The sequence below is a fragment of the Gorilla gorilla genome, chromosome 17 (genome assembly GCF_029281585.2).
Source record: "Gorilla gorilla gorilla isolate KB3781 chromosome 17, NHGRI_mGorGor1-v2.1_pri, whole genome shotgun sequence".
In the NCBI taxonomy this organism is placed as follows: domain Eukaryota; kingdom Metazoa; phylum Chordata; class Mammalia; order Primates; family Hominidae; genus Gorilla; species Gorilla gorilla.
In genome coordinates, this window is record NC_073241.2 from 36,121,441 (window position 1) to 36,135,267 (window position 13,827).

The 13,827-nt window shown below is 42.8% G+C and overlaps 1 protein-coding gene across 3 annotated transcripts in view; it reads left to right on the forward strand.

Moving 5' to 3' along the window:
- Nucleotides 1-4,713: 4,713 nt before the first annotated feature.
- ZNF519 (zinc finger protein 519) overlaps nucleotides 4,714-13,827 on the forward strand; it is a 60,297-nt gene continuing 51,183 nt past the window's right edge. Inside the window, exons 1-2 of one of the 3 annotated variants that reach the window (XM_031003796.3) lie at nucleotides 4,714-4,925; nucleotides 12,736-12,862. In XM_031003796.3, the coding sequence (XP_030859656.2) occupies nucleotides 4,923-4,925; nucleotides 12,736-12,862 (130 nt within the window). In that variant the 5' untranslated portion in view covers nucleotides 4,714-4,922. The remainder of the gene's footprint in view (nucleotides 4,926-12,735; nucleotides 12,863-13,827) is intronic. The other 2 variants (XR_008673406.2, XR_008673407.2) reach the window with 2 other exon arrangements.

The following is a 13,827-nucleotide window of genomic DNA, read 5'->3' on the forward strand; positions in this document are numbered from 1 at the left end:
TGTCCACAAGGACACAAATTCAGATGCTGAGCACTGGCCTCCTGCCTTCCGATGACGGATCTTACCTGAGTCCCATCAAAGCCCATACTGTTCCCCAACCTCCACCATCCAGACATTAGGAACAATCCCTCAGAACTGTCTTGATGAGATGGGACAAGCAGTGGTAGAGGTCCAGGTTCAGAATGGTTGCCTCATCTTTCCCTTCTGAGAAGTCTATACCTGCTGGTCTGAGCCTTCATCCCTTACATGGCTTAGCCCATGTCCCAGGAAGTGCCCCCTAAAAGAACCTTCTAGTATTTTTCTCCCCTGAAGAGAGGGTCCATGAGATACTCTATGCCAGGAAATACATGACCTCCATTCTCACATGGCTTGATTGACTGATAAACTGATACCCTGAGAAAGAAAAAGATGCAGGGAACATCTTGTGTGTGGTGAATCTGCGCTCCTCAGCTGTGGTGCCTGTGCAAATGGTGGAACCCAAAAGAATATTGGGTGGTAGACACACAGACCCTACCTAATAAAATTATGTAAGTTTAAGTTTAATATAGATGGAACTTATAATGTCACATAAAATGTTGTTACTTATTTTGTAAGAAAGCTGAGTTAGATTTTGTAAAGGCATTAAATATAATTTTAATGGGAAGCTATGAAAATTGTGTGCATTTGGTGTGTAAATGACTCATTTTGGGTAATTCTGTAAAGGCCACCTATGAATGTGAGTCATTAGTAACCAAATCTCCTATAGAGAGCATATTGCATATGCATTTTAATGTATTCTTTTACCTGAGCTGAATTTTTCTTAATTTTATTCATCAAATTTTATACGCTTTAGATAAAAGACACCTTGTTACCATGTGCTCTATGGATCTCTATTTTGTTAGAAATACAGATTTTCAGGCAAAACCCAAGTATATTGTATCAAAATCAGGTTTTTAAATAATATTCCCAGGTGATTCACATGCATATTAATAATTGTTAAGTGGGGGTAATTCTATAATTAAAAGGGAAAAGGTTATATGAGTGTATTTATTTGTTAAAAAGGTACAGAAAAGATTGTATGTTTCAATGTATATACATCTTATCTCATAGAAAATAACTAAAAACAATAATAAAGTGGGGATGGGGAATGAGTTGAAGTAGAAGTTAAACAGAAACGGCACATAATTAGTGGATGTTTAGGCCGAGCATCAGTCTATTATACTACATTGCTTATTGTATATATGTTTAAAGTATTCTCTAATAAAATACTTGTATAAAAAGACAAACTTTATCTACAACATTAGCTCTTAAGATTGTGGTTACTTTTGGAGGGGAGGAAAAGAGAAAGTGGTTTGTGTGGCAGAAACAAGGCTAGTTCTATCCTATGCCTACACAAATGTATTTGCTTGTAATAATTTACTGAGCATTATGTTAATGCTTTGGACATATATTTCTGTATGCATGTCATTCAATAAAATTTAAATATTACATATTTAATCTTAACAGAATAATAGCAATGTTTGGTATTGTTTTGTTTGAAAGTGAGGCATTTAGTGTCAGACATCATGAGATGGGTATTAATATTCCAAAGTATTTATTCACATCCTGACTCTTGGGGGTCCCCCTCGATCTTTCATTTTTACCTCAATTGAGTAAGTAGCATGGTTGTAGTTTTGGGGAATGCAATTTTTTACAGCAAAGTCCTTCCTCCACGATAGTACTCACCGCGGCCAGGACACTTAGCACAGGGCCCTGTACATAGTGTGCACTCAGTGTGTGTGGAACTGGTTTGAATCAGAAACAAAACAAGTAGCAGAGGTCAGTTCTGCAAAGGATAGAAAGTAAGTAATCAAGACTGAAAGGCCGCAACTCAGCAGCAAACACTTCTATGTTAATTTGAGAAATAATTTCAACTGGCTCTCCAAAAGATGTTGGTTTAAAACAGTAACATGGGAGTTGAGCCGTGTGCTATAATCACCCGAGAGCTTTAAATCACACTGTTGCCTAAATCTCACTCCAGAGATTGACTTAATTACCCTATTGCAACTTGGGTTTGAAGACTTTAAACACTCCTCTACAAGGTTATTGAAATATGCAGCCAAGGGTGAGAAGCATTGATTCAGGGTGAGGAATACATTGGCTGTATGTGATTTTTGTGTGTGCTTTAGGGATTTGCCCCATAGCTGCTCCTGAATGTGGGGTCTTAGAAAACATCTTTACCCTTCAAAGCATATTCTGCTGATTGGCTAAATTGCAGCAGGAAAAAATATCAGCAGCTCTGTCTTTATGTCACTTGCCTTCAAAGCAGAAGGTTTTTCAGGCACAGTAATTTGATTTAGTCTGTGTTAAAAATCATAAATAGCCTAGAAATACAAAAAAAAAAGAGAGACAGAGTTTGCAGATATGTGGAGTGCATTATAGGTGTTTTCAAATTTCTGCTATGATGAGAAATTAAAAATAGAATGTTGGACATTAATTTCCTAAACTCAGTGCTCAGCCATTTCCTCAAATTGTTTCCAGTTTTTCCAAGAGACTTCAGAAGCATTCCCTGGAATGAATTATTTCCAATGGTGAAGAGTACTAGATGGACAGGATGAGAATCTCAGAGAAATCTTGCTTCTATTTCAGAAGTGCCACTGTGCAGCACCTTGAAGGACCAGGAAACCTGGCTGAGGAGTGTGGTCTACGGAGGTTCATAGGCTTCAGAGTCAGGCAGAGTTGATCCTGAGTCCCAGCCCAGCTAAGTTAGAAGCTGTGGGACAGTTATATAAACCTCATCTGCAAAAAAAGGCCATACTAAAATTGATTGAAAACAACAGCAAATTTTTAAAATTTCTTCTTGTATTCATGCCTTGACAATGGATTTTATAGTGGTTCCCATCAAGAGACAGAATTTGTTTTCCACATCTTGAATCTTTATGGCATTATTTGCACAGGCCAAAGCTGTGCATATGACAGTGTGCTAGTTTGGGGCCTAGGCTCAAAAAGTCTCAAATGCTTCTGTTTTCTTTTTCAGAACCCTTCCATCTCCATGAGAACAAGCCCATTTTGGCCTGCTGGGCAAAAGCCAAAATGTCCCCATTGACAGCTCACTTACAGAAGCAGAGCCACCTAATTCACCAGCCGTTCACCACTCACGTCTGAAGGAGCCATTCTGAGCCCTGAAGAAAAGCCCAGCTGAGCCCAGCCTAAATTTCTAACCAGCTCAATCATGAGCATTTGGGATTGTTTATTATGCTTACTAATATATACAACCATTAAAGACAGGATGCCAGGATGCCAGGACAGATTGATTACAAATAACCTGCAAATGCTTGGCACCCTGTAAGTACTGATTTTATTTTCCCTTTATTTAGAGTTAGATTTGTTGTTAGATGGTATTGAGTTATATGGAAGTGCAGGTAGATGTGGATGCATATGACTGGTGCTTAAACGCACGCAGTGCCCCACACTGCAGGAGAAAAACACACAGTTACAGACAGACAATTAGGTCCAAAGCCAAATAGCAAAATAAGGAGTTTGCCTTTAATCTATTCCCTCCACATCTGAACTCTGGAGGTCAAGGCTGTAAAGAGATCTGAAGACATGGTGTTCTCCCCTCCTGGGGCCCCATCTTTTTTTGTTTACTGTTTGATATTTGAAAGGAAGAGAAACTCCCATCAAACAGCAACTGGCAGACAGTGGTCTCTACGTGACACTCTCTGCTTGCAGCCCCTGATCTCTCTAGGGGCACTGACCCTCCCACCCTTGAGCCTGAGGAGAAAAGTTAGTAGAGAGAGGCCAGTAGTTGGTAGGGAGAGAGCCCACTTCCAGCAGAAAAGAGGTGTTCAGGCCTTCACCTCCCTGAGATCGCTGCTGGTTTGAAGTAAAATGTGCTGCAAACATAAAATACACAGCGAGTTTAAAAGATTTAGATCCAAAATATTTATAATTATTTGTTGACCACACATGAAAAATAATATTTTGGGTATAATGGCTTAAACAGTATTACAAACAATTTCACTTGTTTCTTTTTATTATTACTATTATTTTTGAGATGGAGTCTTGCTGTCACCCAGGCTGCAGTGCAGTGGCACAAACTCAGCTCACTGCAACCTCCACCTCCTGGGTTCAAGCGATTCTCCTGCCTCAGCCTCCCAAGCAGCTGGGATTACAGGCGCCCGCCACCATGCCCGGCTAATTTTTGTATTTTTAGTAGACAGGGCTTCATTATGTTGGCCAGAGTGGTCTCGAACTTCTGACCTCTGGCCTCTCAGAGTGCTGGGATTACAGGCGTGAGCCACCATGTCCGGACTCTTTTTATTACTATTTTTGATCTGGCTAATAAAACATTTAAAATTCACAATAGCTAACGTTTTATTTTTTAGAGGATTGCTTCTCTCTTAAAATCTTAGGTGTCCCACTCCAAAGACCGGCGGCCAGAAAGGTTATGAAATCTGAAATATTAAATAATTGTCATTATATTGCTTCCATTTGTGAACAACGTGTGTGTGTGTTTTATAAACGAACATAACCTTCATAACGTTATACACCACAATGCTAAAAAATGACCCCTGGGCAGAGCCAGGCGCAGCACAGACAGAAAGCCCTGCCTGAAAGTGACTGGAGCCAAGAGCCTGTCACTCTCGGCTCATTCCGTACAGTGTATGGTAGCATCTTCTGACACGCAAGGCCTGAGGGCGCGGTCCCTGCACTACTATCCAATCAGGGCGCTGGGGTGGGAACTGTCCAATCAGGCGCGCAGCCAGGGAGGAAGGGGCGGCTTCCGGATTCTGGCGCGGCCTTTGTCTCACTTCAGCCACAGCGCGGGGTTGGGGCTTCATTGCCTTGTGTCCTCTGCTCCGGGAGACTTCGGTGATTCTGCCACTCACTCCGTCGCTCTGTGACCTGCTGGCATTGAATGATTTATAGCTAAGACTCCAGGACACCCCTGAAGCCGAGAAATGGTGAGTGTGGGGGGCAGGGCGTCCCGAGACTGGGGAGGGGGCTCCTTGGAACCGGCTGGACATGGCGGTGACGGGACCTAGTCTGCGAGTCGAGTCTGCAGCTCAGCCCTCAGTCCCCTCCGGTGCAGGGACTCCGGGCGTCCTTTCCTGTCCCTGCACGGCGGCTTTGGCCCCAGCCTGTAGCCCTCTTTGCGCAGCTCTGCGCCCGCAGCCCTGCATCTTCCCCAGGTTGTGAGGTGATGAGGCGAAAGTCATCGGAAAGACGCCGACTCGGTGTGCAGGGTTCCTGCGTGGAAGGAGCTGTGGTCCGTGGGGTCCCCCGTCCCTACCTTACCCTGTTCGGAATTAGACTGAGGCGCCATTAAAACATAGACAGCTTATATGAGTAAACAGTGATTAATTAGTGGGACAGCGCTCAGCAATGGTTTGTGGTTGGGGGGCTACTAGAAGGTCTTGAAAGAAAGGCTTGTATAAGGTGTGTGAGGAAGCAAAGACAATTAAATAATTGGGTACAGTTATGTAGTCGCTTTATTTGGAGTGTGTGGGTGGAAATTTCCTGGTTATGTAATAGGCATTAATTGGAGGTTTGTAGTTGTTTAAGCTTGAATTTCGTTTCCTCCTAAGGTAGTAACTTAGAAAAAATGCATTTGAGTTAGGTTTCTTTTTTTACATAGAGGCCTAGACCACTAGAGCCACTTCAATCTAATTGACTGCTATGTAATTATTTTAACTTTAATCAAAGACACTGGTTTTCGCCTGCGTTTTCCAAATGTGTGGCAAGCAGGGTCTCACATCCACTACTCTGTTCTGCCAGCCTAACCTGGCTTGAAGTAAAATCTTAAATTTCCGGTTTCTTGCTGACATTCCCCAAAGCCAACTTCTACGCTCCCATACATTATCAACTGTTTTTGTCCTTTATTGCACATTTCAGAAACAGTATTTGAATTAATCACTTTTTCACAGAGCAGTGAATGGCAATTTGTAAAATACTTATTTTCTACTTACAAATATTTCACATGAGAAAAAAGCAGAAAATAATCCCCTGGCACTCAACTGTAAAGAATCTTTCTGCTGTTTCTCCTTGTATCCTCCCTTAGCACAAACGCCCTTATTAGGACATCTTGGGATTGAGGTTTTCCTTGGGAAACTTTATGGGGCAATGTTTCCTTAGCCACATTCGGGCCTTTTTCTAGTCCTGAGTTTTAGAACTGTCTTCAGATGGCCCAAGATGCAAACCAGAGCCATGTATTTTGGGAGTTCTGGTGAATAGCAGCCCTTTGGTAATCTTCCAGAGGACACACTGAGGGATGGGAGTGCAGCTTCTCAAAGGAGCAGCTGAATGCCCTGGGGGTGAGAGAAATATCCAGGCTTACCCTTCCTGTAAAAAAAGAATCCCTTGGGATTTTTAAGATTTTTTTTTTTTTTTTCCCCCAACCCCAGTTTTCATTCCATGGAAACACATTGCTTGTCAGCCAATCAGATGCTGGTATTCAGAGAAAAAGATAAGACTATTCCTGTCTTCTGAATTGTCTTATATTTGCGAAGGGAGAGAAACTAACCTGAAGGACAAGAAAAACCCACCCCAGGCAGGCAGTGCAAGAACCTGCAAAGCAAAAAGCGGAGTGGGGCACAGTGCAGTGTCTCCTGGGAGGGTGGGCATTGAGCACTTCAGTGAGGAGTATGGGGGTGAGAGAAAGTCCCAAGGGATAAGGTGGCCTGATTTGACAGTTGAGTCAGATGTCCCTGTTCCAGAAAGCACTGCCACTCCCTGAGTTTGTCCCCCTGTATAGATTTGCTCACTTATTTCAACTTCGGTTTTTTTAATTAACTGTAAATTGGATCTCAAAGGATAGGCAGAAAAGGGCTTTTAAAAAAAGTTGGAAAGAGCAAATAAGATTAGAAGGAAGGTGAGAGAGGGTGGGCAGAATGAAGCGTGGCAAAATCAGATTCTAAATCAGAGAGCGTTCAACCCTGAAGTCAGCTTTTTCTTAGGAGGTTAATAAAGAGAGATTGAATGTTGAATCAGGCTGAGAATAGGTCAAAGTTCAGGGATCTGAAGAAATAGGCTTTTTTTTTTTTTTTTGACCATCGAAGATGAAATTGTTCAGCCAATTGTATATGAGAAAAAAAATGGAAATGTGTGGTCCGTGTCTGACTCTGTGATAGGTTTAGAAAAAAAGGAGAGTATTATTGAAGTCACAATGGGAAGGGTGTCTCTTTTCGTTAAGCTGATTTCGGAGAACAAAAAGCATGAGGAATTTTTTGTCACAGCTATTTAGCAGAATTACCTACCTGCCCCAGCTTTCACCACCACTTTTTCTTGCCCTATGCATCTCTTCCATGTGGCTGTTCCTGAGCTGTATCTTCAATAATAAACTGGTATAGTACAGTGCTTTGCTGAGTTCTGTGAATAGTTCTATCAAATTATTGAGCTTGAGGAGGGGAATGTGGAAGCCCTTGATTTGTAGGAAGTAGTTGAGAAATAAAGATTGGTATCCAGAGGCATGTGACTGGCATCGGCAGTGGGGACAGTGTTTTGGGACTTAGCCTGAACTTGTGGGATCTATGCTGACTCTGGGCGGTGTTGGAATTGAGGTGTTGGACAGCTGGTTGGTGTTGGATAATTGGTTGGTGTTCAGCAAACTCCTTACGTTTTGTGTCAGAAGAAAGACATCACTGGGGCCTGGTCTACAAGGAGACTCCAGGTGTCTGAGGGAAGTGAGGCTTTGTTCTGCACACAGGCTTGTTGTCACCCTGTGCGTTGTCCTGTAATTCCAGGTCTCCTCCTACTGTGAGATGGAACGAGAGCTTAGAGTGAAGGAGCTCTGAGAGCCTATTCCCTCCCCTGACCCTGCTGCCAGCCCCTACATGCTTCTAACCCACTCGAACATACCCACTAAAAATTGATCTGGCTACACTCCTCCCACGACAAAGTTTTACCCTCAGGAATTGTGCTCACAACAGCTTTCCTCCTAGAGTTTTCTGCCAAGAACATACACAGGTGCCTAGAAGACTCCTGGCTTATCTCAACTGTAGACACTGAATCTCTATCGGGAACCTGTTTTTTTCACCAACCCAGGTTTCTTGGACTACCTGCTCATAATCTCTTCTGATTGTATGAACACAGGAATAAGTCAGAACATAGCGCTGCCTGATCCTGTATCTGTAGCACAAACCAGTTCCTTAACCAGTTCTGCCCTGCATCCCCACCCATAGTTCTTGATAGCATCTTTCTCTTTTCTGCTTTTTTCTTCCCCACAAATCCTCTTTCATGTGTACACAGTGTGCCCAAGGCCATCCCTCCAGTGCCTGAATCCAGTGCCTACTAGAAGTCAGATGTTAATGAGTTCAAGACCATGCCTTTAGACCCGGCTGTTGTAGGAGCAAATACAAATTAGAAAGAAAAGGCTTAATGCTTTCTCTTTAAAATGAGGGAAGAATTTTTGCTCTTCTTTCTTTTCTTAAAGCATTTGGTTTGAAAACCTTTCTCTACTTCTTTGAAATATATGTAAATCATTTTTATCAGTTAAATAGGTCATTTGGTTTGTGTGTGTGTGTGTGTGTGTGTGTGTGTGTGTGTGTGTGTGTGTTTGACTCAGAATTGTCTTAATCTAGGACCTGGGAACTATTGCTTTGAAATGTAATTAGCAAGTTTATACACCCTATCCCACAGTTTCTGTAGGAGAGTAGAAGGCTGCCTTCAGCAGGTGTCTAACTCCACATTGCAACACTACCTCCTGTCATGAAGATGAGGGAAGTTTATTTTTCCTTTAAATATTACCAATTAGAAAACCCAGATGACAGCCCAAATTATAATAAGCTGTGTATGACAAATGGTACAGTTGAATACTAATTATGTTGACCTTTCTCTGTTTGCAATCTCTTAGTATATTGCCTGTGATGCACATCACATTTTAGTTTAATTATATAACAAAACAGTTTTCTTGCTGTTCTGTTATGGTGGAGAGTTGTTGTTTGTTTTTTTTGTTTGTTTGTTTGTTTTTTGAGAGAGAGTCTCGCTCTGTCGCCCAGGCTGGAGTACAGTGGTGCGATCTCGGCTCACTGCAAGCTCTGCCTCCCAGGTTCATGCCATTCTCCTGGCTCAGCCTCCCGAGTAGCTGGGACTACAGGCGCCCACCACCACGCCCGGCTAATTTTTTTTTTGTATTTTTAGTAGAGACGGGGTTTCACCGTGTTTGCCAGGATGGTCTCGATCTCCTGACCTCATGATCCGCCCGTCTCGGCCTCCCAAACTGCTGGGATTACAGGAGTGAGCCACCGCACCCAGCTGGTGGAGAGTTTTTTAGGGTCGGAAATGGGTTTGCTTTCAGTTATGTTTTCCACACTGTCCAGCATTACTAGATGTTATACACAAGGTGCCCACCAGGCTTCACTTTAGAGGGAACTTTCTTTCTCAGGATTCCAATCACAACCCACAATTGTGCAGCAAAGTGCCCCCCAAATCTTCAAACAGAATGGTCTCTCTTTGGAATCTACAGTCCCTTCTAGAGCAGGTAGAGTAGATTTTTACAAAAATAACTTTTCAGGACAGCAGTCAAGTATTCCACCTCCGTTAGTGCTCCTGGCATCTTCACATCTGACACTGATTCGGAGATCATGGGGCCCATAAACCCAATTAGGATCACACATGTGCATTAATTAAACCTGAAAACTTCAACTCCCTCCCACCTCCCCTTGCCCTAATTCCCACACATGGGCCACCGCTCATCAGCCCTTCAAGACCTAAATGTGCAGCTCCAGATTTTGAATTTATGTCCTGGGATTTGAGAGAAGAAAAGGTGTTGAAGGAGCCTCCATGAGAGGATCTTTCCTCTGGTTTTACTCTGCTTGCTGTAACCCCCAAGAATGCAGAGGCACATTGATCCCACCTAGAATCTGCACATAAAAGCTGGCCTCTGCCTAGGATTCACAAGACAGGGCCAGACTTTGGGTTGAAGACATACAGAAAACTCACAGAAGACATTTTCTGCATCATGAGAGGTCAACATAGACATCTTAAGCATCAGTTTCAGAGTGGAGCCCTTCGAGTTTTCCACATCTTGTCCAGTGACCTGCTGCAGCTCTGTGAGAGGCTTCTGGTGTCAACAGAATCCTGTAAGTTAAACAAGCACCTTAGCAGTGGGAGGTCAGAGCTACAAAATAACCAGAGCCATAATCACAACTGTGCCTCCCTGTAAACTGTTAGTGGAGTAGAGTATTTTTGTTCTTCCCCTTACCTCAGACTTAGCTGGACAGGGACAGGGGATATTACAGCTAGATTGGGGATCTGTCGCTCCACCAGGGCAGAACCATTTTCTATAATATTTGCACCCCACAAAGCCTGAGTGTCTCCTGTCTCAGGATCATTATGGAGGCGTCAGCCCATAGTCACTGGGGACGCTCTCACCAGCACCTGTGAATTTTGGAGACATTTGAGGATGTCCTGTGCAAATTGGGGTCAGTCTGACTACAAGGTTTAATTCTGCCCCCATTTTAGAGGAAGAGAAATGGTTCAGCCAGGGTTTGTTCCTCCCCTCACAGAAATAATTTCCTTGATTTGTACCCAGATGGGAGTTGCTTCAGTTTTCTGGTTCTTTGGTGAAAAATGAGGAGATCTGGAGACTCAAACTAGTCAATAAGCTACCTGCTTCTATTTCATATGTCATTAGAAAAAGAGATGAAGCAGTCATGGTCCCTACCATGAAGGAACTTGCAATCTAGAGCGCATGAATAAGTAGTTGAATTCAGCATCGTGTGTTAAGCACAAAGACGGAAGGTGTGGAGGAGACTTAAGCTTCATTTGGGTCACATCCCTTGTTTTGAGTTTTGATGCTACCAACTGAAGGTCTATTCATGGACAGAAGAGAAGTTATTATTTGTATTGTTTTTACCTTGCTAAGAATAAATATTTACCTTCTAATATAATTGCTCTAGGAAAACATAAGGGTTTTGGTTAAATCCCTTCTTATCGTATGTTACAAAATAGGGAGGTGGCTAAAATAGGTTAAAATTGCACAAACTCTGAAAATCAGATTTCTCTTGGTCAGGCTTAGAAAAGATAAAACTGAAAATTCTTAGCAGCATGGAGATCTGTCCCAACCCTGCGCAGATCCACCCTCTGCTGCTAAACTTTCTCCAGGTCTGATCCCACACTGAAATCTCTCACAGAACTGCCTAGAGGAGATCAGAGTTTGGAGTGACTACCCCTACTGCCTCTCCACAGCTGGTGCTCACAATTTCCTGAAACCCAAAAGGAGATAAAAGGGGAAAAACTATATACTTTGGGGCCTTAAATTCTTTTTTAAAAAATTAGGCCGTGTGCGGTGGCTCATGCCTGTAATCCCAGTACTTTGGGAGGCCAAGGCGGGCAGATCACTTGAGGTCAGGAGTGCAAGACCAGCCTGGCCAACATGATGAAACCCCGGCTGTACTAAAAATACTAAAAATTAGCTGGGTGCGGTGGTGGGCACCCGTAATCCCAGCTATTTGGGAGGTTGAGGCAGGAGAATTGCTTGGACCTGGGAGGCGGAGGTTGCAGTGAGCCAAGATTGCACCATTGCACTCCAGCCTGGGCAATAGGAGCGTAACTCAGTCTTAAAAAAAAAAAAAAAATTAAAACCAGTGTTTCTAGAGACATCCCATCCAGCAACCTGTTCTCCATTCCTGCAGTTTCAATGATTTCTTCACAAGTCTCAAAGTAAATACAAACACTGAATTGCGGTTAACAGTTCCTTTCCGTATCTCTCCATCTGTCTAAAATGAGCTATTATTCTATACATTTTATTTTTAATATCAATGATAGGAAAACAGAAGAAATAGAAATGGCAGGCCCTGCATTTAAATCCTGGGAAGTGTGGGACAATTAGTACCCACCTCTACAGAAACCTGTTATGAGAATTAACACATAATGTGAGCTTCCCAGCACAGTGCTCTGTGACATACTCTTGAGCACATAGTACATGCTCCATAAACATTGCATTAATGCTTGTGCACATGTTTTTCAACTGCAGACTTATTCAGACATTGCCATTATCTCCTGCCTTTGTAAACTATGTAAAAGGGCCTGCAGAGAATGCCAAGTTTCAGGCTGATGATTGGTGGTCTTTTCTTTGGATGAAGGATATGTGTGTTGGGATAAGGGATTCTGTGTGTGCCTGCTTTCTCTAGCTGAGTGGTACTATAATGAGTCTACGAGGAGGAATATCAGCGTTAACAGGAGACTTGTTATAAGAAGCTAATTCATGGACCCTTTTTAAACCTGCAAAATTTTGTAACAGTGAGGCCTAGAATACCAAATAATTTATATGCACATTGAAGCTTGAGAGGCAGTGCTTAGTTAAGTGCCTCTCAGTGCAGTCTTTCAATAGGATCACATGGAGAGTTTGAAGAGAGACGATCACCTGTGCCATCCCCAGAGATCCTGTCTATTGTTCTGGGTGAAAACATCCCTGTTTTTTAAATTAAGTTCCTCGCATGATTCTGCAGTGAGGCCAGGGTCAAACATGAGGGCTTCCAGATACTTTAATGAGAGGTGAGTTCACCCGTTGTTCCAGAAGGAGGTCACAGGGCCTGCTCTACTTGGTTTTGGTAGGGGTAGGTCAGTGCAGCTTATATTTCCATTGCAGCAGCAGAAATTGCTTGCTGGCATCCTTTTCCCTCAGAGTTATAGAATGCTTTAGAGAACATTACTGTGTTAAAAGTTATTTTATCAGATAATCCTAGTCAGCCACATAAGTCAGAACTAGTTATTTTAACTCATTTCATCTCTAGTCAAATTAAGAGCTCTGTCACTTGATATATGTGTTTTCAGGAACTCTTAACATTCAGGGATGTGGCCATAGAATTCTCTCCAGAAGAGTGGAAATGCCTGGACCCTGCCCAACAGAATTTATATAGAGATGTGATGTTGGAGAACTACAGAAACCTGGTCTCCCTGGGTGAGAATAACTTCAATACATAGTTCCTAATTCTCCCTCAGAGTTTTATTTTCTTTCTTTGTAGACTGTCTCTTGAGAGCTTCTGCTTTGCATGAATTAATTTCAGTTCTTTTCTTTAAGAAAAAATGGGAGTTTGCTAGTGTAAAAAAGAAAATCTTTTTTTTTTTTTTTTTAATTGAGACAGAGTTTCGCTCTTGTTACCCAGGCTGGAGTGCAATGGCGCGATCTTGGCTCACTGCAACCTCCACCTCCTGGGTTCAAGTGATTCTCCTGCCTCAACCTCCCGAATAGCTGGGATTACAGGCGCCCACCACCACGTCTGGCTAATTTTTTGTATTTTTAGTGGAGACAGGGTTTCACCATGTTGGCCAGGCTGGTCTCGAACTCCTGACCTCAGGTGATCCACCCGCCTGGGCCTCCCAAAGTGCTAGGATTACAGGTGTAAGCCACCATGCCCAGCCAAAAAGAAAATCTTTATGATGATTCATCTTTACATAAACCTTCTCTTTTTTTGAGCTAATTTGTTTCCTTTACTCTAGATTAGTGGTAGTTTTAGAAATTGAATGACATAAAATATTGTTTCCCACACCTTTACATTCATTTTGTACCACTTATTTATTTATTTATGTATTTTGCAAACGGAGTCTCACTTTGTCACCCAAGCTGGAGTGCAGTGGCACAGTCTTGGTTCACTGCAACCTCTGCCTTCTGGGTTCAAGCACTTCTGCCTCAGCCTCCCGGGTAGCTGAGACTACAGACATGCACCACCACGCCCAGCTAATTTTTTGTATTTTAGTAGAGACAGGGTTTTGCCGTGTTGCCCAGGCTGATCTTGAACTCCTGAGCTCAGGCAGTCCTCCTGCCTCGGCCTCTCAAAGTGTTGAGATTACAGGCGTGAGCCACCATTCCCAGCCTCGTACCAGTTATTTTTGATTCGATAGTACTGGGTAGTGGAACTTAGAACC